Raw genomic sequence first — 24662 nt, 5'->3', positions numbered from 1 at the left:
ATACTGCCTAAAATGTCATGGGGTTCATGAATGCATATGGTATATGAACTCTCTGGAAGAGGATTCAAGAATACCATGATACAGGACAGCAGGAAGCATGGAAATGGATTTTTTAAATGCTATCCAGAATCTGATACTTGTGTCTAATAACCATTATAGTTGAAGCTTTTCCAAGCTGGATAATAGGGGCTAACTTTCTCACCTCCTTGTACTTGTAAGTCCTTCCTGGCCTTTGGGAATGGGACACTATTCACCTCTATGATTTTTCTTGTTAGAAGTCGTATCAGAATCTATGTAGATTAGAATCTATGTATTAGCAGTGGTTTCTTTTTTATTTAAGTTTACAAAATACATGCTTATAGAAAATTAAAACATTATAGAAACATAGAAAGCCAATCATAAAAGTTCTCCCATAGTTCCACTCCCTCACAAAGCCACTGATAACAATGTGGTGTCACTTCTCCATTATTTTTAGAGCATTAACAAGTTATTTTATAAAAAGTGCTTGCACTTTTTTTTTACGTAAGAGTAAAGTTTGGACATCCTGTTAGTTCAGAGACACTCCTCACTCTTAATGGACAGAAATAAACTGTGTGAAGGTACCACAATCTATTAAACCAGGCCCTCACTGATAGGACATCTGGGATAATTTTAATTATTAAAGAACAAAGGTGCAATGAACTTGTGTGTGTACATTTGTCAGATTCTTCTTATTAGGCAGTTTCCTGGTAGTTTCATTTCTAATGAAACTGAAATGTTAGCCGAAGAGTCCAAGCATTTTCCATATACTCTGAAGACCTGGCCTCCTAAATGCTCTCACAGTTATACTCCCACCTACAGCATGCAAGGTGGAGATGCGTAACTTGGAAATGCTTATTCAAAATTATGGGGCAATTTTTTAATTTGAAAAAAAAATTAAATCGATTGTTCTTGTAACTATGTTTTCTCACTATAGAAAGTGAAGTTTGATAAATCTTCTTGACTGATGGGGAATCAGGATCCTAAGGGTAGGGTTTATAAAACTTCTATTTACCAAGAGGTACAGGTATCAGACACTTAAGTAACACTTTTCTATAAAGCCTTCACAAAAGATTGCAGCTCTTCCTTGCTACAGCTTCAAATACGTCCACTGGTTTCTCCAGGTTTCGATACCTATACTGGTACTCTCTGCTTGTGGAATAAAATCCAAACTCAAAACATGAGCCTTCCCCACCACCAACCAGCTGTCCTCATTACTCAACTGCAGCATACAATTCTCTGCTCCCAGAACACACCACACACTTTCACATGTCTGGCTTCATTCCCTTTACACCTCATCTTACAATACCCTTTTTGGTCTCTACCCTCTCAAGGCTCAGCCCAAACACCACCACTTACGCTATGAAGTCTTCCACAGTCCTCTCCGGGAAAATCAATGGTCTCTTCCTCTGTGCTACACCAACTTTTTGCTTGCACCTCGATTACAGCATTTCTATTACCAGCTACTAAAGTGGAAGTCTTGAAGGACAGACACATCTTATTTGTCTGTTTCTTGAACAGTATCTAGTGCAGAACTTTGCAGAAGATGCACTCAAAAACCGTGGAATAAACATACATTAAGTTAAATTAAGACTTCAAATCCTTTAATCCAAAATTATCAGTCACAGACACTAGTTTTTAAAGGAATAAAAAAAAAAAAAAAACTGTTCCTCTCAAAACATGTCCTATTATGGTAAGCAGTTTGGTAAGTTAAAAAAAAAAATGTGTCTTTTAATAAAACTGACAAAATATTCTATCTTTAGAAGAGTTATGTTCAACAAATCTCCATATGCTTGATAACTGCATCTTACTTCCTAAGATCTCAAATTGTTTATTTTAGAAATAAAAACACGGGCAGGGGCAGTTTATTGTAAAATATGAAGCAGCAATGATTCAAGCACGTGAGTTTCTGCTTTATATTCCTAGCCAGAGCACAAAATGACTGGATATCCTCATCAACGCCAAGCTAAGGAAAAAAAAAAAAGGAACCACCATGAAGACAATGCCACATTAAAATCTCTTTCTCTTGATAATTTCTGGCTTCCAGCTGACTGGATGAGTTTCTTCTGTCTAAAAATAAAAAAGTAATTAAAACAAAGTATTATTAGTTTGCTTCATATTTAATAAGTTCCATTCTAACAAAAATAAGGCATCTGTTCTAAATTATATTACTTGGCATTATACATTTAGCAGTTAACAATTTTAGCAACAGCAGACAAACTTTTGGCATTATCTGAATCTAATAAAGGAAGAATGGGTCCACTACAAATTCAGTTTATCGTTTTTCATCTCAAATAAAATTGCTATTTACATATTCTAGTAACACCAAAGCTTATGATTCTAGAATTAATTTGCATAGCAATCTATTTATTTGCTGTTATTCTTAATGCAAGATTTTCCCAATTAACTATAATAAAGAAAGTTGGGATAAAATTAGAACAATCTATGGACTTGCTGGCATCAACGAAACCATTACAGAAATCTACTAGCAGACACTATTCAACATGACAAACACTTTAATACCATAAAGATTATTTTCCCTTCTGATAACTTCAGTAACTTTAACATGAGAAAACACTTGAAAACTTGGTATGGCTGATTTATTTTACTTTAAAATGTCTGTGAAATAGAGAACTTACCGCTGTATCATCCTCTCTGTATACTTTAATGGTTTTATCAGCTTCAGCTGTTAGTAACCGACTTTCAGACTGGTCAAAAGCACAAGCAAATATTCCTGATTCACTGTCTAAAGACCCAGGCTGCACAGCTGCATGAACTCTCTGGAAATTGTAGCCAGTTCTCCAGTCCCAAAGATGCATAGTGCCATTGTCAGCTTAAAGGGAAAGATGTAGTTAAACTTGGTATCTCTTCAACAATTCAGCTTGACAAACATTAAGTACCGATCATTAGCCAAGCATCATGGTAATAACTGCAAGTTATAAAGATGTATATGACATAGGCACTCAAACTTCTCTTAATGTTGGTTTGTCCACTTCATTTGTGCTTAATTCAGAATTTACTATAGATCACAAAAAGCAGCACAAAATGACATCCAATTCCAGAATAGACAACCAAACTCTAGGCAATTCCCAGCACAAATCTCTAACTTAGATTTATCATGTGTGAACTCAAAGAAGGCTAAAATATGAAATATGCTACATGTATTATGAATATACATGAACATTCAAATACACATCATCAGGCAAAGTTCTGCTATAATACTTAGGTGTGATGGCTTAGAAACTTCACAAATGTTTACTCATTCACTAAAAAAAAAATGACTGACTAAAACATATTTATCATAAAAGTCTTATTTTACCTCCAGATACAAGCACTCCATCAGAATTTACTGTCAATGTGTTAATAATAGCATTATGACCAGAAAGATTTTGAATGAAACTTCCATCAGGGAATTTCCACTGTTTTATGTTATCTGGAGAACCAGATGCAAATGTGTAACTGAAATAAGATTAAAAAGAATTAACAACAAAGTAAACCAACTTAAATAAAATGGTGGATTTAAAAAAGCTTATTACGGTTGCATTTTGCATGTATACTCACTGATCTGCGTAGTTTTAGTAAAATACTGTCATACCAAGAGGTAAAAATATTGAGACATCTGTTTCAAGTTACTTAAGATTTTCAATTTTAAACGTATTTTAAGTCCTAGATTAATGTTTTATTGTCCCCTCATTTCCCAATGCTCTACACTGAGCTAGACCAATAAATGGGCAAAGTCCTAAATTCACAAACAGGGCAAGGGGTTCTGTACCTATCCTGGAGAGAAGGAGAGTGAGAGAGGGAGAGAGAGAGGAAAACAGGAAGAAAGGGAGAGAAGGACAGAAATAGAGGGCAAGAAGGAGAGAGAGAGAGAGAAGGGGAGTGAGGGAGACAGGGAAAGAGGAAGAAGGAGAAAGGGAATAAGGGTAATGGGTGAGGGAAAACAGAAAAGAAATGAATGTGATCAGAAAAGCGTCAGGGTGACATGATATAACAAACAATAGGTTGGGATACTTTGCTCCATCTCTTTGAATATCCTAACTATAATGTTCATGGTTTCTACTTTTTTCCCCTATGTATATTAACTTCTTAAGAATTAAACTATTCTATCAGTGTACAATAAGATGTATGTCCAAAACATTAAATCTAGCTACTACTAGCTTTTATTTTGACGTGCAGCTTTCAACCATGATTTATTCATACTGTCTCATTTGACATTATCATTTTTCACCCTGTATAAAAAGTTCCTCATCTTACATAAGGCATGAAGAAAAATACTACATAGGGAAAATAACAGAAACACACATTCATTAAGTGGCACAGGTCTGGAAATGACAGTGGCTAATTGACTACCAAAGTAGAACCAATGCTGGTATTTCTGTACTATACTAAGACTTGAAGAAAGAAGCCAATTAAGAAAATACACTTACTGTCTTGGATGTAAAACAACAGCCCTGACTGATTTTTTGTGATTTGTTAATGTGACTCTTGTTTTTCCAGCCACCAAATCCCATAATCGTATTGTAGTGTCATGGCTTCCTGTAATGAAAATACATACACATCCCCAAAACAAAGATCAGGAAAAAGAATGTGAAAGTTAAATAAAACATGAAGCCTTCTTCCATAGACACATATAAACTAAATAAAAGTCATATCGACTCTTGGCTAATTGCTTCAAAAATTTTATTTAAATTTAATTCTTAAAAAAAAGGTAATAAACACGACGCCTTCTCAACTGAACAGCTAGAATAAATGTTGAGTAAAACATAAAACAAATACATGACGTTATCCGTTAGTGGAGGAGAAAGAAAAAACTAATGATTTTTTAGTTAATAAAATACATCAAGTAAAGGAATTATTTTCTAGTCTTGAAGATCCATTGTTATGAACCTTATTTTAAGCAAGACAAAACTCAAACCAGCTTTAAGGTTATTAGTTCACAGTGTTTTGTCTTCTAACTTCAGTTTCCTACACCAGTAATTTTGATACTATGAAACAACAATGCTTAACTGTATCTAACAGCATCATCTTCTAATCAGACATTACATGATTCTGTATACGACATTCTATGACACGTAAAAAGTATGAGATAAAAACAATCAAATGAATTGTTAGATTTTAAATGCACAAAGAAACACTGTACACAGAAACTGACAAAGCAAGAGTCACAGTGAATATGAAAAGTACATGTGTAATCATAACACATTCTGACACGAACACACGTACCAGTAATAATCTGCGGTTCTGCAGCTTGACACCTCACTGTCGCAACTGCATTTGTATGTCCAGATAATGTGTGTACACTGGCTTTAGTTCTCACATCCCAAATCTATAAAAACACAATAGACATACTGGCAAAGAGAACAAGTGTTCATATCTCAGGCAGGTAACTGGATCAACTGAAGGCTGGGAATTTACTAGATGATTGTGCCTGAGTATAAAGAAGAAAGTGCTTAAATGAAAGATAATGATCTGTAAGCTGGCAGGGAATGTAGATGGGAGGCAGCTGATGGGGAAAAAAGCTAAGAGATGAGGGGACTGAAAGTCTAAGAATGAGTATAACGGGACTATTTAATGAAAGAGCTAATGGACAATAGTTGTGGTGACAGAATGCAATGTGAGAATGTCACATTTCAGGGGCAGGGCACTCCTAATAATAACCCAATAACAAACACGGTGAGGGCATAGAACTGAAGATGAAGGTGGAAAACACACAAGTCAAGAAACTGAGGGACCAGGTTATTGGTGGGTCAAGGCAACTAACTTTAATTCCCTGTCAAACAATACTCGACTGCAATACCAAATACGCATACTGTAAGATGCAACATATTTACAGATGAACACAAAGCTCTATTCCACTTACCCGTGCAGTTGAATCTCGACTACAGGTGACCAGCACATCGATTGTCGGGTGCAAATCCAAACCATACACTGCACTTAGATGTCCATGATAGTGCCTTATAACCTAAAAATAAAGCAGGAACGATACAATTTCTCTACTAGAAAGAAAAACAGTGGCTTATGATGTTTTAAATCCTTAACTCCAAACTTACTTTGTTATATTCAAGATCCCAGCATTTGACTTGTTTGTCTTCTCCACAGGAGAACAGGTAGGGGCTCCTCGTGCTCACTATCACACCACGCACTGTACTGATGTGCCCAGTTAACGACAGCTTTAACTTGCCACTAGCCAAGTCCCAAATCTGCAATCAAAGAATAATTTTTCTTGATTGTTTCAAAGCAAATTTCTAGAATCTTGATATTAAAGTTAAGTCTTCAAAAAGTGAAAGATATAAACATATAGAAATTTAAAAATTTGCAAAACAACACCCCCACCAAAAATGAAAGCAGGGAAAAAATAGAACTGAAAGGTAAGCTCAAACTGGGAAAGTATTTGTAATAGATGACAAAAGGTTAATATTCCTAATATATAAAAGATATCACTGATAACAAAAGTATGAATACCACATATTAAATTAGTCAAGGATAGCAATAACTTGAAAAAAAAAAACCTATGCTTCAACCTAAGTGTCCATCAATGGATAAAGAGATAAAGAAAATGTGCTGTAAATATACAATGGAATACTATTCAGCCATAAGAAAGAATGAAATCTTGCCATTTGAGACAACATGGATGGACCTTGAGAGCATTATGCTAAGTGAAATAAGACAGAGAAAGACAAAAACTGTATGATCTCACTTATATGCGGAATCTTAAAAAAAAAAAAACAAAAACTAAGCTCATAGATACAGAGAATAGATTGGTGGTTACCAGAGGCAGGGGGTGGGAGATGGGTGAAGGGGGTCAAAAGACACAGGGGGATGTAATGCACCGCATAGCAACTATGATTAATAATACTGTACTGCATATCTGAAAGCTGCTGAGAGTTAGATCTTAAAAGTTAGCATCACAACAAAAAAAATTCTGTAACTATGTATGGTAACTAGACTTGCGGTGATCATTTGCAATATATACAAATACCAAATAATTATGTTGTACTCCTGAAACTAATATAACGTTGTATATCAATTATGCATCAATAAAAAATTTTAAAAAATCCTAAAAGCAGCTTTATAAGAGATCAAAAAGCTCAATCTCACAGGACATTTTGTATATACAGTTTTTAAAAGATAAGATACCCATTTCTGCTTATCACATTAGTAGATATTTTTAAAGACACACAATCAATATGCTAAAACGGATCCTCTCACACACTGCAAGTATGAATTCCCCCATATTTGAAAATAATTTGTACTTTGGGTGTCAACTTCAAAAACATTTGACCCATTGATTCCATTTCTGGGAATCTACCACAACAAAATAATTTCAAATACAGAAAAAGTTTTAGGTACAAAGATTAATTATGGCATCACTTGTGATAGTGAAAATCAGGGAACTAAAACTTTAACGTCCAACAATAGAAAACAGATTACAGAATACCTAAATGATATAATATTACAGAACCATTTAAAAAGGTGTTCAATTTCCCACAGGAATATGCCTTTGATACAACGTTAAGTCAAAAAAAAAGCACGGTACAGGATTACATATCAAGCAAGATTTGTGCACACAGGAAAAGCGCTCAGAAGAAATGCAGTGATTCATATGCACAGAAGTAAATACTAAAGAGAAATGCATTCAGGTATCTGACAGCGGTAGGATTATGTATGGGTCAATGTTCTTTGACACTTCTATTTTCCACATGTTTATAGATGTGCATGCTTTAATTCTGTAACCAGAGGGGAAAAAACACTTAAATATCAAGGAATTAGTGGTAGGTAGTTCGCATGTACTGTTTAGAAAAAACTGTTGTTTAAATTTCACTGTTCAAGTAGTTATTTATTTGGAACTTTTAACTGATATAAACAATAAATTTTACTCCATATTCAGATCTAAAAAAAGTCAGAGAAACTCCAAGAGCCATTCCCACCAGAGGAAATAACTTAAAACAGATTAAATTTACATGGTAAGCACAGCCACGTTTAATTTTTCTTTCTTCCTTGTTACCTTTATAGTTCTGTCAGCAGATCCCGTAACAAACCACTGATTTCCAGGTTCCACAGCAATACATCGAACCCAGCCAAGATGTCCACTGATGACCTGTATAAAAAAAAAAGGTAGAATGGGCAGACTCATTATATGTAAGTTAAAGTCTATGCAATTTCAACTCATTACACATAAGTTAAAGTTTATTCAATCCAAGTTTGAATTGCCCCTCCCTACATCGTCAAGTGATAAGTTTGTAAGATTATCTGACAATTCGATTTTTAGAATAAGTATTGAATGATCTTCAATCAGTGAATGGATACACAAACTGTAGTATATCAATACGGTGGAATACCACTCAGCAATAAAAAGGAAGGCATTATGCATGCAACAACGCAGATGACTCTCAGAGGCATTAAGCTCAGTGAAGGAAGTCAGTGTCAAAACATACATACTGTATGATTCCATTTACGTGACACAGTTGAAAAGACACAACTATGGTGATGGAAAACCAATGAATGTTTGCCAGGGGTGAGAAAAGATGTGACCATAAAAGAACAGTGCAGGGGTGTTTTCTAAGCTGATGGAACGAACTTCTATATCCTAATTGTGGTAGTGGTTACCCAAATCCATATATCTGTTAAAGTTTCTCAGCTCTGTACACCAATAGAAAGTCTATTTTACTATACGATAATTTGAAAGGTAAAATTTAATATATATATTAAACCAAGTGTACCTGTACTTTTCCTACTATATACATTTTATTTTAGATCTGGTACATTTTGAATCATTTTAACTTAGTGTAATTTAAAAGATAATCAGTAGAGCCAAAGAAATGTCCTTATACATTGTTTTTCCTCTGGCCTTCAGAATAAATACCTCAACACTTTCCTAAATTTATTTTATCTGCTCTCCACATTTAGTAGCCTTCTGTCCGTATTTTATACTGTATTTTATGCAAAATCCAAGTATAGCTTTTACTGAAAAAAGTCTCCTTCCCAAGGTATCCTTTAAGACAGTGCCTAAGCTCCTTTCACATGCCTCCCCAGATCACTTTACCAGTTCTCATATTCACTCCTCTTCCTCCTGATTCTACTCCTCAGCTCTGCTCAACTGGAAAGCAGTGATTACGTTTCACACAATGGAATGACATACAGATTCACTCACCCTGTAGAGCTTCCACGGTGGGTGCCACTGAGGTTTCGGCATTGTCGGGGCTTTTTTAGCCATCAGTGCAGAGTTCTTGGCATTACCACCCTCCATAACCACCTGGAAATGGAACAGATCACATTATTATTAAAGATATCTTTCCTAAGGTTTCATGTTACCAATTCAAAAACAGAAATTCAAGGAGGGGGTTTATGAAAGCTTTTTTCCTTAAATGAAGAGGAAAGGACAGCTAAAAATGTTTGTATAACTAGAAAATGAGTCTAACATTTCTAATCAGAACTATATTTTTTCTGTATGCTAATTCTAATTTTAAAAAGCAATTAAAAAATCTCAAGAAAGGCAGAACATTAGAGTTAAGAGGACATACCACTGTGCATGGGTTCAAAACCCAGCTCTGCCAATTACTAGCTGACTGACCTTGGGTAAAAACTATGCAACTTCTGTGCCTTATTTGTAAAATGGAAACAACAGCGCCTACCTCACACAGTTATTATGAAGATTAATAGAGTAGTAAATGCTGTAGGTAAGCTCCTACTATTATTTAAGTGACTATAAATAGACTGCTGCCATTGCCTTTCATTGTTACATTTTAACATTATTGACTTACTTTTGTAAAGGAGAGACTGGTAGTTCCTTCTATTTATCTTCCAAAAAGTATTTCGGTACTACTTTAAAAGGTATACTAGCTGATATACCATCTACCCTTAGCCTCCACCCACCCATCCAAAAAATACGTAAACCCAAAAAATTCCTGCCCTTAAGCAGCTTATATTACATCCTCCTAAGGAGGCAGAAAGCCTGGGCAGAGAGACCTGTGAATGGAGGCTAAAGAAGAAATGTGGTGGGAGGACAACAGACTCGTTCACTTCATAAAGCCAAATCAACTGCAGAATAAACTGAGGAAGTAAAGCCTGCACTTATTTCAAGTGACAGCATAATAAAACGAACTGCATATTTTCAGTTATTTTTTCTACAATTACTTTGACCAATAATAACAGTAGCTGCCATTTACTTACAGATAAACTTACATACTTCTAAATTCTCATTCACATGACACTAGTTGTACAGCCCGTGAATATTACAATACTAATAGCACTCAACTCTAACTGTATAAACCAACTTAAAGTTTAATTACAAAAAGACTTTCATAGCTAACATATATTAATACAAATTTCAGAATAATATTCCTTGTGTTTTTAATAGGATAATAAAAAGCAGCATATTATCTTCATCAAATATATTAAATATTATGTACAATGCGCCAGTACATGCAGTATATTAGAATTTTAAATTCTAAAAAATATGTCAAGACACTTGCAACTTAAATTTTAGGGCTATGTGATACTAATGCTTAGCTCAGGTTGCTTTTTACTGTAACAATTTCAAAAGAAAGCTTACTTATTTAATATTTAAGGTAAGACTCAGGATAAAGGAAAATAAGGCAATGAGTTCCAGAAGTTAGAATGGTGCAGTGTAATGTGACACAGAGAAACTCACCGAAGTCATCCCTGCAGGCTGTGAACGCTCGGAAGCCCCAGAATGTCGGAATTCACCTCCAGCAGGTGCACTCCGATTTGCATCAACTCTGAGGCCAAAAAAAAATCCCATTCTAAGTAATTAATGCCCCTTGTCATGCGTTCTGCAGAACCAACTCTTTACATTTTAAATTTCTATAAGCAATGATAAATGAAAATGTCATGTAATACATAAATATAAACAAATTGAAAAATGAGAAAAAATGTGAACAGCGAACTATGTTTTCAAATTTGTAATGAGAAGGCCTGTATTTCATACCTGGCCTGAGAAGGTGGTAACGCCACAGCTAAGGACTGTGCAGCTGACTCACTTGGCATTCTTTGGATCTTAGTATCTGCTGTCAAAGCAACTCCTGTTAAAATGAAAAAAATTATCAATTCCTTTTAGTAGCTATCTTTATTAACATTTACACACCTTCAAAATAAAATGCTGAAGGAAAACATACCAAAAAGGTAATGGTGATTATCTCCAGGTGGTGATATTACAAAAATTTTGATTATGTTTTGCATGTCTTTTGTTACTATCTTTTTTCACAATAAATATTGCTTAACAATACATAACTTAAAATTGATTTAATCACAAGTGGCTTAGTATCAACAAAGCCCAACAGAGCAAAGTTAAATTTCTATTATCTTGGGATATTACCTTCAGATCTAAAAATTAAGTAGTTCCCAAAATAGTAATAGAACGTTTCTAAGAGTAAACACAAATTACTACAAGAAGCACTGATTCACCTGTACGTTCACTATGGTGAATCTTGTCCTGATAATCACTAGAACTTAGATATACTAAGCTTCCTGTCCTCCACCCTTTATACTGGTCATTCTATTTGTGTGCCAATTTCTCTACAAACATACACATCCTGGAAACTTTTTCATCATACCTGCTTCTACACTAACACATCATTTTTATAAGCTTAGTGATGTTTACATGTCTCTCTAAACCTCCAAATAATAAACTTGGTCTTTGCCTGGAGCAGTCTTCTTGTCTTGGAATTCCTAGCACAGCACCAGAAAAAAATATAGGTGCTTAAGAATGTTTGCTGAATGAACGCATGTGATATTGATTAGTACTATCTAAAAAGCTATGCCTTATCTAAAAAGCTGAGCTTACCTTATATTTTATAGGCAATGGGAATCATATTATTGGTTCATTCATGGAAATATATGTGACAATAAGACATTTTCAATATGCAACAGCTCACTTACCAGGTCCTGGTGGATACGGATGTGTACCTGTCACCAAATATTCAACTTCTTGTCCTAAAATAAAAACAAAAGAGAGAAAAAATTCATCAATGGCAAATTTATTTTACATACAAGCATCATCTCTTTTAACGAATTAAATAATATTAAATCTATCAATTGGACTTCTTAAAGTTCCCAACTAAACCCAAACCTTGGAAATAAGGTAAGTTGATCATTTTTGTTTTGACTTCTGAAAATCATGTACACAGCTATCTCCTTGACCATTTGCTGATATGATGTCAAGAAAGCTTGTACATTTGCTACATAGCAATGGTGTACAGAGAGGTCATCCTATTGAGTAACAATCCACGCTGGTTTTTCTTCCAAGCAAATGGTTTCCCTGTGGAATCTTGGATTATCTTTATTCACTACAATTTATCATCATCTTTCTGAATTTTAGCCAAAATAGATAGATGTTCTACCCATAGGTTAGGAATTTTTCCTTTAGTCTCCACTGTGACCTTCTCCATATCCTAAGAAATTCTACCATCATTATACTACCACTATTTTATCTCCTATAAGAAAAAATCCACCAACCAATAATCTCACTCACTACTTCAATAAGGAAACCCAGACTTCCATTATGCTACTGGTATAGCTATTAAATAGAGCATGGGTCTAATTAGTCCTTCTAGGAGGGGCATTAATAAGACATTTCATATTTCTGTTTTTAAAATTCACATATAAGTCCTGACACTTCTGACAATGCCATACTCACCTTGATTGGCAGGATATTGTTTATGACCATATGAATCCGATGCATTCTGAGGGCCCTTCTCTTTAAAATTTTCTTTTGAGGAAGGCATATGCAACACAGGACCATATTCATTACGCAGCTTGATTGCCATTTTTCGTTTGTGACTATTTAAAAATTATAAACATTAAGAATGTATCTTTGAGTACTTTAAACATATTCACCAAAGTAAATATACTCACAGATAGCCAGGAAACAAGTACTTAAACAGTTTAAGTTCACCTAATCATGTAGAAAAAGTTTCTATTAAGATTTTAAAGTTAGAGAGCATTTTAAAAAGCTCAAAATTTCCAAGTGCATTTCCACACTTTTGTTCACAATCTACCACATAGCATACATTAAGTCTAAGTAATATTTCAGTTTGTTAACCAATAAATATAAAACTTTTCATGATGAGAATCAAGGGTCTAACTGACTTAAAAATACACAGAAACTAAAATACCCTTAAAAAAAATCTCAAAGTCAATAAACTTTCCTTCAAATGTCTAAATATAGTAAAAGCTCTACAGTAACCTTTACTGGATATGTATCTAAAAAGGTTAGTCAGAACTAATCAAAGTACTTAATTAGTTCAATATTTTAAAAAGAAATGCACTTATTACACTACTTCTAAGAATAGTCTACTTTATAAATTAAATATAAATGCTTGTTTGAGGAATTAAGTTGATTTTAAAAGAAGGTAAAGGACAAAGAAGGAACACTGCACATAATGCAATCCCAGACTGGAGCTGGAGATGTAGAACCAAAAATATGCCACCACTCAAAAATCTTCATCATACTAACGAGAAAAGATGGGAGTAGAGGTACTGGCCAGGTACAATTTCAGCTCAGCAAGGCTCTGAGAGCAGCGGGAAGCTGAAAGCACATACAAAGTGATTGATTATAAAATATAACACCTAAAAGGGACTCTCCTAATTACTGGGTATTTGTAAAATGCAATTAATTAATGGGAGTTTTACTGTAAAAGGCCAAAAAAAGTTAAATCAGCTTAAATTATGCCCAAACACCACTCACGTTGAATAAATATCCTATTGTCAGTATTACTCACTAATCTTTAAAGGTCCCCCTCGCCCTGCTCTCTTCCCCCAGTATTAGAAGTTTAAATATTCTAGCCATTGAAAAGGAACTATACCTACCTCTCTTCATCCAAAGGCACAGGTTTTCCATTATCAGCTACAAACATGTCATGGGTTCTCTTCAGTGACCTGAATACAAGTGTGTGCACAGAATGTTTCTGTACCTCCTAGAAAGAAAGAGTGTAATCACATATCTAGCTACAAATTACATATATCATAACCTAAATCAAAGTCAAGTTAGTTACATGCTTTACCTGTTTAAATATGTAAAAAGCTTTGCACTGCTCACCACAGCTATGTGTAGCAACCTACAGGAGGCAAGTTCAGGGAAGAGGAGGAGGCTCCTCTTTGGCCAGAGCCCCACGTATACCACCTGAGTGATGCCTGAGATCCATTTATTCAATAAATATTTACTGAGCACCTACCAAATGTCTGGCAGGTACTGTGCTAGAAGCTAACAAGAGAATGATGAAAAGGCAGTCATTGTCTCTGTGCTCAAGAGGAAACACAAATAAAAATAAGCAAAATAACTCCACATTTTGATAAGTGCTATAAAGAAAACAAGCAAGGGGCTGAGACAGAGAATTGAAGAAGAACTTAGGATAATTACTAAAGATCTCTCTGAACTGTTATTTAAGCAGAGAGGATGTTGGCCTTGTGCAGAATAGAAGTAAGAACAATCCAGGCAGAAAGAAAACGCCATGTACAAAGGTGTTCAGTAAATGAAACAAGGCCAGGAGACGTGCAGCTGTGTATGTTCATTGAGAGGGTGGGTTGTGATGCAAGATGAGGTTGTAAGAGTAGCCAAGATCCAGATCAGGTAAGTTCTTTTAGACCACTGCAACAGTCTGTATTTTTGCTCTAGTAACATAGGGCCAGTAAAGAGTTTGAAGCAAGAAAAGCATGATCAGCTTACATTATAAACAGATTAATTTACCGGGGTGCGGGGGTAACAAAATGGAAGCAGAGAGACCAGCTGGGAGCTAATGCACCAGTCCAGGCGAAAGATGATGCTGGTCTGAATTAAGCTGATGGCAGTGGGTATGGACCAGAGTCAAGAAATATTTCTGAGATAAGACAAACAAGGTTTGCTAAGAGAATGGCTGTTCAAGCCAGAGAAACATGCAAAAATTTAAGACTGGCAGACTTTCCTGGGGGAAGGGCTGAACTAAGAGATAACGTGAACAGCAGAGAAGATGGCCAGTCTTCTAGGTCATAGAACCACTGAATGTACCCCGCAGGGGGCGAGTGCCAGTGGTGGAATATCAACATAAGTCCCGCCTCCGAGGACAGTGCCCAGCTCAAGTGCTCAAGGATCAACTAAGGACGGGAGAAATTATCTCAGGATTCCCGCACGGACGGAACCTCCACTCGAGCTCTCCTCTAGCCTCTCTCCCTTCCTGAAAACCTTAAAAGACTCCCCGGCCTCGGCCCAACAGGCTCCCCTCACAGCCTCCACTCTCCCTAGACTCCCGACACCCTCGACCCACCAAGCCCGCCGCCAAAGTAAACCAGTCGGGAAGCAAACGACTCCTGAGCACCCAAGCGTCACTCTACCTCGACCATGATGCTGCCGGGTATCTCGCCACTCCCGCAGAAAAGAAACACTATCCCCCAAGGGAGAAACCGCCGCCACCACTGGGCAGCCCCTTCCGGAATCGGGCGCTCTGGCGCCGGATGTGACGCAACTTCGCGCAGGCGCGCTGGTCACCCGCAGGCCTTCTGGGGTCGAGAGGCGGGCCTTTCTCCTGGGGACCGCCTCTGGGGCGGAGTCTCGGGACTGAGACGCGGAGGCTGCTGTAATGTATGCGTGCAGGATTTCGCTCACCTCTTTGAAGAGTTTTTGAAGTAACGTCGCGTTGTTCTCAGCCTTAAAGTTTCGGTTTAGGGCTGTGGTTGCGCTGTATTCCCCAGAAGATTAATGCGTTTTCTTCAGAGAACCTAAACCATCAGTTCCAGGGAGGGTCTGGAGAGAGTGAACCTCGGCAGCTCTAAGGCTTTCCCGCCGCCTTGCCCTCTTTGGGGGTCCCCTCCGGGTTTATGTCGCCTGATTCCACTACTTGGCTAAACTTGGCGGGAAGTATTTAGACGCTTTGGAGCCAGGCGCCTAAAAACGATGCCTCTTACACTTATACTGTTCACTAAACACTTCTTCAGTGAGTATTGCGGAATGGTTGTTTCAATTTGAGAACTTTTGCAAAAGATTTTTTTTTTAAGAGTTTGTTTTTCCTTTTTCTCCCCAAAGCCCCCAGGTACGTAGTTGTGTATTTTTAGTTGTGGGTTCTTCTAGTTGTGGCATGTGGGATCCCGCCTCAGCATGGCTTGATGAGCAGTGCATGTCTGCATCCAGGATTGGAACTGGTGAGATCCTGGACTGCAGAAGCAGAGCACGTGAACTTAACCACTCAGCCAGGGCTGGCCCCTGCAAAAGATTAACAGCATATGACAAAACCCCAAATTTATTTTCTGCTAATAAATAGTTTTTTTTTTTTAATCTCTCAAAATCGCATAACCCTTGTCCATTTCCTACTTGTCTGCTGGTTAATGTGGCTTCAATAATACCAGGGTATAGCTTTTCAAAGCAGGTGTAAGAAAGACACCCCTGGAGCCATTTTTATTTAAACACATCCCGGTGCCAAAGTATTGGTATTTTGTTTTGTGTTCTACACAGGTAAAATCTGCAGTTTGCAGTCAATCCTACCCAATTATTTTTCTATGTAAAAAGAAAAACTGGGGACCGACCCTGTGGCCAAGTGGTTCAAGTTCCACCTGCTCTGCTTCAGCAGCTTGGGGTGCACAGCTTGGGAGCCCAGGTGCTGACCTACTGCACTCATCTACCATGCTCTGGAGGTGTCCCACCTACAAGGCAGAGGAAGATTGGCACAGTTGTAAGCTCAGGCCTAATCTGCCTCAAGCAAAAAAAAAAAGGAGGATTGGCAATGGATGTTAGTTCATAGCTATTCTTCCTCGCAAAAAATCAAAACAAAGCAAAAAAAAGAAAAATTGGAAGCTGGCCCCAGGGCCGAGTGGTTAAGTTCTCATGCTTCACTTTGGCGGCCTGGAGTTCCCAGTTCGGATCCCAGGTGTGGACCTACACAGTGCTCATCGAGCCATGCTGTGGCAGGAGTCCCACATAGAAGAACTAGAAGGACTTACAGCTAGGATTTACAACTATGTACTGGGGCTTTGGGGAGGAAAAAAAAAAAAGAGGAAGATTGGCAACAGGTGTTAGCTCAGGGCCAGTCTTCCTCCCAAAAAGCATTAAAGAAAAGCTACCATTAAAAAAAAAAAGGATAGTGTTAGACATTTGCAAACTTGAATAGATAAACATTTAATTGGCTCTGCTTGTTCCTTAACCATAATCAATTCAACTGGTCTTATCTCCAGAGCATACTGCATATACTTCGAGAGGGGGAAAAATTTTATCAAAAATGTAGCAACATGAATTGATATTATTTAGAGATTTATTACTTTTTAATTCAATAAAAACTTTAAGATCATGTTTCTATTTGAAAATATAGTCATCTGTCAATTTGAGAGTGAGTTTGGCTTAAGAACTGATTTTCTATGTCAGTGGCCACTGATGATAGGCCTTGCAAGGAAATGCCATAATTATAAACTATATACTTGGGAAACTGAATCATATTATAACTTATCAATAGATAGTAATAATTATACAAAAGAACATGATTTTAAATAGCAATAAAATTATAGAAATGTAAGCAAGATTCTAATATATCTAAGGCAATAAAGTAACTATCTAGTTGGGTCTATAACTTGTTAGTTAATCCTGAAAAAACTTTATAAGCCCAAACTCATAAAAACATTGTAATAATTGAGGTAAATTGCACTCGATTATGCTCCTTTTAAAGAGCTCTTTTGAATCTACAGAACTATATTACCCACTTGAAAGTTTAGATAGGTAGATAGAACTCAGTGACCCTATTTAGCTCAGGGATCCATAAATCACCTATATTTACTTATGTAAAAACCATATTTTTTTTCTGTTGAAAAGACCTACAGGTTTCTTTGGATTCATAAAAGAATCTGGAATCCAGAACAGGTTAAGAATCCGGGTTCTGGCTGACACCAGAGCTACCTTATTTGAGCAGTAGGGGTCACTGTTGCTCTTCATAACGGTAGGGGTATTGTTCCTAGAGCAGATATGGTGAATAATTTATTAGTGTAAATATTATTGTCTGTGTGAAAATCATAGTACAAATTTGACGGAAGCCCTCACTTCATTAGTTAAACTACTTTTTTTATTTATCACTACAGAAGATGTCTTTATTCTCTTCCAAATACTTGTGTCATTTGCCATTGAGTAGTGATAGGTCCCATGAATGAAGATTTCAGTGTCATTTTCATCGGCTTTTTATCAGCTTTTTTATAGGAAAAGTTTTCTGCTCATAAAAATGATGAATATTATTATGTCTTAAAGTTTCTCTCAGTTTAGAGGGGTAAATATATAATATTTTTTAGACACTACTCTCTTTATATACAATATTCTTTAGAGTTGTTTGGCTCAATATGTCCTTTTTCCCATGAATTTCAGATTTGTAACTCCTCACTAATTTAAGAGAGATGAATGGTAGAAGTTATTTCTTTTTGCATTCCTGAGGTCAGAACATGTGAAAAAGCATACTTGAACATTTCTTCCAGAAGTTTGGTCTCTAATTGTTTATCACAATGCTAAGAAGGGGCCCCAATGCTGAGGTAGTGTTAGCAAGTGACTTTTGGTAACACAGTTGAGAGGAAAGCTTCTGGAACCACAGGAAACAGTGAGGGAGCTTTTATTTTATTTTTTTTCTTTTTTCTCCCCAAGGCTCCCCGGTACATAATTGTGTATTTTTAGTTGTGAGGCCTTCTAGTTGTGGCATGTGGGACACTGCCTCAGCGTGGCCTGATGAGCGGTGCCGTGTTCACACCCAGGATTTGAACCAGCGAAACCCTGGGCTGCCCAAGCGAAGTGCGCGAACTTAACCACTCAGCCATGGGCCAGCCCTGGGAGCTATTCTTCCAGTTAATGCCTGGGAAGGCCTGGGACATAATTAGGCTGCACTGTAAGTTATGAACATCTTAGCAAGGTGTGTGTGTGTGACACAGAGAGAGAGGAAGGAAATGTTGCTTATCACGATTTTGCCTTCCTGTACTTTATGAAGTCTCATCCATGTCGCAAAAACAAGTGTCAAAATTGGACATGATCATAACTCATAAATTATCGTTATTTGTGTTTCTAGTTTGCAAAAATATGTCAGTGTTTATGTTGACAGAGAAAAAAATAGCAGGGTGACATTTTCAGTCTTCTTGGCTGAGTTCATAAACTACCATGTTCGATAGTAATATTTGTTTAATTATCTGTATTCCCTAATAGATGTATGAGTGAGTATTCTGTGATACTCAATATCATGCACCCAGCATCTAGTTGACTTGCAACAGGTAGGCTTTCAATATTTGTTGAATGATTGAATAAGTAAGGTGTCAAGTTAAATGTGGGGATGGAAGACATCAAGACCTTAATTTTGATGTGGGGTTACAGGTATTAAATCTGTAGGAAGAATATTGTGTGTCTGTATCTGTATGTTATGTGCTCACCCTTGAAAAGATGCTGCTGTTTCAGTGGCCATTAATTTAATCTTAACCCTTTCCTGTGTGTACGGCAGAGAATTGCTTGTACGAGGACAGTCTGTCTTTCTGATCATTGTAAATTTTATGAAAATAAATTATTTTCATTATTTTTAGGTGAGTCCGTGCCCAATTTTATTTAGTTTATATAAAACTTTATTCTGACGTTGTTATAAGATACTAATTTAGTTGTAAAAATATATCATTTGCAAAAATGAGTTTAGTTGGCAGAAACACTTCTTGAAGGCAATAATTAAAAAGATTAAGGCATTTTGATTGCGTGAATATTTTACTATTATAATTTAGTCGTTTTTAGGCTTTCTTTAAAAATATGCTACCAAAAGCCAGCATCATGTTTATAGATTAACATTAGGAACATTCTCATTAGTCAGCCACAAAACTAGAATTCCTGGTATCATCATTATTATTCACATTTATTTTTTTCTGAAAGTACTAGTCGTGCAATTGGATGAGAGAAGATATAAGTGATGTAAAATAGGAAATAATCAAGCAAAGCTATATTTATTTGCAAACGTTATGATTATATGCCTGAAAAAAAAAGCAAGAAATCAACTGGAAAAACTATTGGAAACAATAAGAGAATTCACTAAGATACCTGGTGCAAAAATAATATTCAAAATTCAAGCTTTCATATATGCAGTTAAAAAATCTAATAGGGGAAGATCTTATTTATAACAGCAGTAGGTCAAAAACATGCAATACCTAGATGAAAAGAATTTAAGGGACAAAAAAATATTTGAATCAATGAAAATGCATACATTTTTCTTGGATAAGAAGACTCAAAATTATAAATATGTCTGTTATGCCATTAATCTAATCCTGAGCACATTTTACAGAAAATATTCTTAATTTAATTCAAGAAGTAATTATTAAATAGTGGAAGACTTTTTAAATGAATGTTACTAAAATACTCCAAAATAAAATCAAAGTTTTCATATTCTACAGAGTTTTACTGCTGGTGCTATATACTTAATGTATAAAAGCTTTCCATGATTTATTTCATTGTTTGGAAATACAGCTTCTCTTTGTAATGTGCAATTTATGCTTTAAAAAAAATAGTCAGTCTAATTCCTAAAATTTGATCTTAATTTTCCCTTTGGATTAGTTCAGCAAACCCAAGAAGCCATCTGAGCCTAATTTACCAAAAGATAACAAGGGAATGGGTGCTATTAGAAGAACATCAGGTGTCCCACATGTTTGACAGAAGAATAAAATAATCAAGTTTAGAAGTTTTGGTTATTTCTGCTCCAGGAGTTGGTAGACTTTCTCTCTAGAATGCTGCCATGAATATGACATGAGGCCAATTGACCTGATTCTCTGGTTATTTCCTTTGCACACATTCAATTGGGGGAAAGAAGCTGATGGGGCTGGTTTGGGTAAGGGGTCTACCTGTAGCACAGTCACCTCTGGCTAGAGGGTCAGGGTATCACAATACTACCAGGACCACTGGAGTCCCACTTCTGTGTTTTAGGAGTCATTCCAGGAGAAAGGAGCAGCACTCCAACAGGTGTTCATTACGCCCTTTGTGGTTTTGAGTCTCAATGTGACAGAAGCAGAGGAGCATCTCTGTCTTTTCTCTAGCTCTTATGATCAACGTTAGGTTGAAAAAGAAATGTTCTATTTTTCCCTTATCTCTGGGCTCTGTATCAGCTCCTTTGAGAAAAGCTAACTGACATATTTCAAGTCAATAGAGGGAGACTCTCCACAAGAGACAGAGCTGGGTCCTACTCTTCTTTCCTGCAAAATCTGCCTTCCCATTGCAGATGGCTAACCAATTATAGCATCTCCCCTTGGATAGTGGTTCTCAAACTGTAGCTCAGGATAAGACAAGAAAAATACACACAAAGGCTAATAATGATTTAGTATAGTTTCTCAAAAGCTATGCTTATTTAGGCAAAGAGAATCAGTATTTCATTTTATCCATTGAATCATTGACTCAGTCATACCTTCGTAAACTTGTTCAACAGATATTTATCAAATACCCATCATGTAGCAGGTATATGATATGAACCATACAGTCATTCAAATGACAAGTTTCAAGTCCAAAAGCGTTTTCCTTTCAACTCCCTTTTCCCTCTGTAGGAGATTAGATCTCTAAGTTACTGTTCCCCAAAACCTCACCTTTCCCTGTCTTAGGCTTGGCACATCTTATTATAAGTAGTTTTCATTTTCTGTCTTCCTCTCTAGACACAAAGCTTCATGAGTATAGGGCACTTGTTTGTCTTGGTCACTAAAGTATCCTTGACCCCTGGCGCACTACCAGCCACAAAGTAGCTGCTTTAAATATTTGATGAACAAATTGCCTAGTGCTGGATAGACTGGGCCTGAAATGAATTGTAGAAGGATTGACAAGTGCATTGACGATCACTGCCCGCAAATCTGTTCTTCGTGCCAGAGAGCTGCTGGGCAGGACAGATTATCTCTGTTTCTCTGTCACTGATTTACTGCCCTTGATTTATGTAACCGTATCGGCTAATACGAAGAGCACTGCACTCTTGACCTGAAAACATAGCTGAGCAAATAGCACTCCCTTCCTCCTCCACCAATAGCATCAACATTTTTAAAAATTTAAGCATTTTAGCAAGCAAAATCTCTGTGAATATATTTCTCCTCTTTGAAAACATGGTCATTTACTTTGTAATATTACACGCTTTAGAGTGTTACTAGCTACACTTTACTAGTGTTACTATTTACACTTTAGAGGGTATACTAGCTGTATATAACTCTATAGGAAAAAATAACAAGGCCTAGAAATAAAGAAAATCATAGTTATTATCACTGCATCAGCCATGCCTCTCACACAGACTTGAATATCCATACGAACAACATATATGAGAGTCAAGCTAAGTGAAAATAAATGCTAAGAATGAGTGCGTCAGTCTGAGACACTATTGTCCCAAGACAATGGACTGGCCAAAACAACAACAACAACAACAACAACAAAAACAAACAGGTAAATTCTTTATAATATTTATATTTTGTTGGGTAATATGGTATAATGGGCACAGAGCATGGACTGTAGGGTCAGACAGACGTGTGTCAATCCCTGGTACCAGTACTCACAATCTGTACACCTTGGGTAGTTTACTTAAACTCTCAGAGCCTCAGTTTCATCATCTATGGAACTTAGTGGTTTCAAGAATCAAATCAGATAGATGATTATCAGAGTTGGCATCTCAGCATGTTTCAATGAAGGCTAGTTCACTCGTTCATTCTGTATTTTTTAAATTGAATGCCTACTATGTCTATCTTGCTCACCAATGTATCCCCAGCACCTAGCACACTACCTGTCACATAGGAGGCTCTCAAGAACTATTTGTGGAATGAATATTAGGTCTCCCCTCTTATGAAATGTACATTCTAGTTGGTTCCTTGCACCTTCCTGCTGGTGGTGGCAAGAATGCCAGTCAGAGTAGAAAAAATTGGGAATGTAAAGGAATTTTTGTTTTAATGTTGTACAAGATTCTATAATACGCTAGAAGAAAATAACAAACTTCTGGAAATTAAATAATGGTTCTATTCTTTCTTTATTTTTTTTCCTTTTTTTTTTGAGGAAGATTAGCCCTGAGCTAACTACTGCCAATCCTCCTCTTTCTGCTGAGGAAGACTGGCCCTAAGCTAACATACATGCCCATCTTCCTCTACTTTATATGTGGGATGCCTGCCACAGCATGGCTTTTGCCAAGAGGTGCCATGTCTGCACCCGGGATCCGAACTGGCGAAACCCGGGCCACAGAAGTGGAACGTGCACACTTAACTGCTGTGCCACTGGGCCAGCCCCTGGTTCTATTCTTAGTTGATGAAATGTCAGTGTTTGAAAACGAAGTAATATGATAATGTTACCTCAAAAGAAAAAAGTTATTTTAGTCTTTTTAACATAGTCAGTCTTTTTAAACCAGCAAGAATCTGACATCATTAAAATAAAACCCTCACTAGATTATTAAAATAAACTTTTTCTCAGTTACGTTTTGAAGGGAAGTGTTCTCGCATATTATTTTAATTAATACATACATATTTGGTTTTTCAGTCAGATGAGTATTTTTCTACGAAAAATTTAAACTAAACTAATCTTAAAGCACAGTATTTACTCAGTACTCGTAAATGGGACATAAATTTGGAAAAATCTAACAAGTATTTTACTTAATTTAAACTCAATACTTTGCTTCTATAAAGCTGAGTTAAAAGAATTTGGGAATGTAATCTATGCCACCAAGAGAAGAAAGAAATTTAGTGAGTCTCATACCATTATCAAGAGTCTGCTTCAAAGTGGTTTAAAATAAAACTCTCCTGATCCAAGCCTGGATAACCTGCTATCTTCTTAATAAAATCATTTAAAGAACTTAATGAGAATGTTTCATTTTCTGTACCAAAAGCCTCAGAAACTTCCATAAAGCAGCACACTTGCTGGAATTTGTGTTGTTGACTTTGGTTTCCCTATTGATTCTTGTAGGAGTTGTTAATCCTGATTGCAACAAACAAATGAAAAGATGAGAGAGGGGGATTTGGTGCTTATAGGAAATGACGAAAGGAAATAGGCCACATTTAGTGTCTGAGCATCTACTTGAAACAGATGTATGAAGGCTTCACTAATGTTAAAATAAGGTTTTTTTATAAACTATAAAATATACATATTATGTAAAAATAAAATGTTAAATATTCAATCACCATAATAATGATTTTTATAAAGAAATATGTAATCTACTCATCATTTTAATAAAGTTTACAATTTGTTGAACATTTTAACATATTAATAAAGGACAAAATATGAAAGGGGTCAGAGCGAAAGAGCAAATATTTTCTTTTTGATGCTTGTCTGTCATAGCATACGCATGAATTGTAATTTTGTTATTCTGATTAATGTCTAAAAGAGAGGACAAACACACAGTGATATAACATTATTCTTGATTTTAATGGCTTCTTTTAAAACTGAATTACGTGATTGCTTCAAAACATAAGCATTTACGGTATACCCTTAGTGAGCTCCCAATGTTAACAGATGCCTTGTGAGTAGGTCCAATTTTTTGAGCTTGGATTAAACATATTTTTTTCCTCATACATTCTTTGTGAGCCTGTGCAGCATCCACATTAATTTACAGGAAATGTGGTACACATCTCTGTTAGGAATGTCCTAATTTCCCATCATATTGTCCAACTAAATGAATTGAAGAACTTTGGTGTTTCTTAATTCCGCCAACAGAGAATAGCTGTATGACAGGTAAATAAGTCTT

At 36.3% G+C, this 24662-nt stretch overlaps 1 protein-coding gene across 2 annotated transcripts; it reads right to left on the bottom strand.

Moving 5' to 3' along the window:
* Window positions 1-1600: 1600 nt before the first annotated feature.
* On the bottom strand, window positions 1601-15809 carry PLRG1 (pleiotropic regulator 1). Of its 2 annotated transcripts, XM_070611536.1 has the most exons (16): window positions 15346-15477; window positions 13849-13955; window positions 13496-13567; window positions 12677-12819; window positions 11920-11973; window positions 10970-11063; window positions 10673-10760; window positions 9173-9274; window positions 8027-8119; window positions 6072-6221; window positions 5882-5983; window positions 5245-5347; window positions 4449-4557; window positions 3338-3477; window positions 2658-2851; window positions 1601-2088 (listed from the first exon to the last, which is right to left on the bottom strand). In XM_070611536.1, exons 4-16 carry the CDS (start codon window positions 12804-12806, stop codon window positions 2029-2031), a joined length of 1419 nt encoding a protein of 472 aa, XP_070467637.1. In that variant the 5' UTR covers window positions 12807-12819; window positions 13496-13567; window positions 13849-13955; window positions 15346-15477; the 3' UTR covers window positions 1601-2028. The 2 variants fall into 2 exon arrangements, with proteins under 2 accessions (XP_070467637.1, XP_008522760.1); XM_008524538.2 differs by lacking the exon at window positions 13496-13567 and having other exon boundaries at window positions 15346-15809.
* Window positions 15810-24662: the final 8853 nt, after the last annotated feature.

The sequence above is a fragment of the Equus przewalskii genome, chromosome 2 (assembly GCF_037783145.1).
Source record: "Equus przewalskii isolate Varuska chromosome 2, EquPr2, whole genome shotgun sequence".
Lineage (NCBI taxonomy): Eukaryota > Metazoa > Chordata > Mammalia > Perissodactyla > Equidae > Equus > Equus przewalskii.
This window is presented reverse-complemented; position numbering and strand designations above follow the sequence as displayed.

What these genes read in the sequence shown, in the direction of transcription:
- PLRG1 (XM_008524538.2), bottom strand. An exon ending in AGCCTGCAGGGATGACTTCG is followed by an intron (nt 9,275 to 10,672) that starts GTGAGTTTCTCT and finishes TTCCATTTCCAG; the next exon opens with GTGGTTATGGAGGGTGGTAA. An exon ending in CTGCTGACAGAACTATAAAG is followed by an intron (nt 6,222 to 8,026) that starts GTAACAAGGAAG and finishes CTTTGATTGCAG; the next exon opens with ATTTGGGACTTGGCTAGTGG.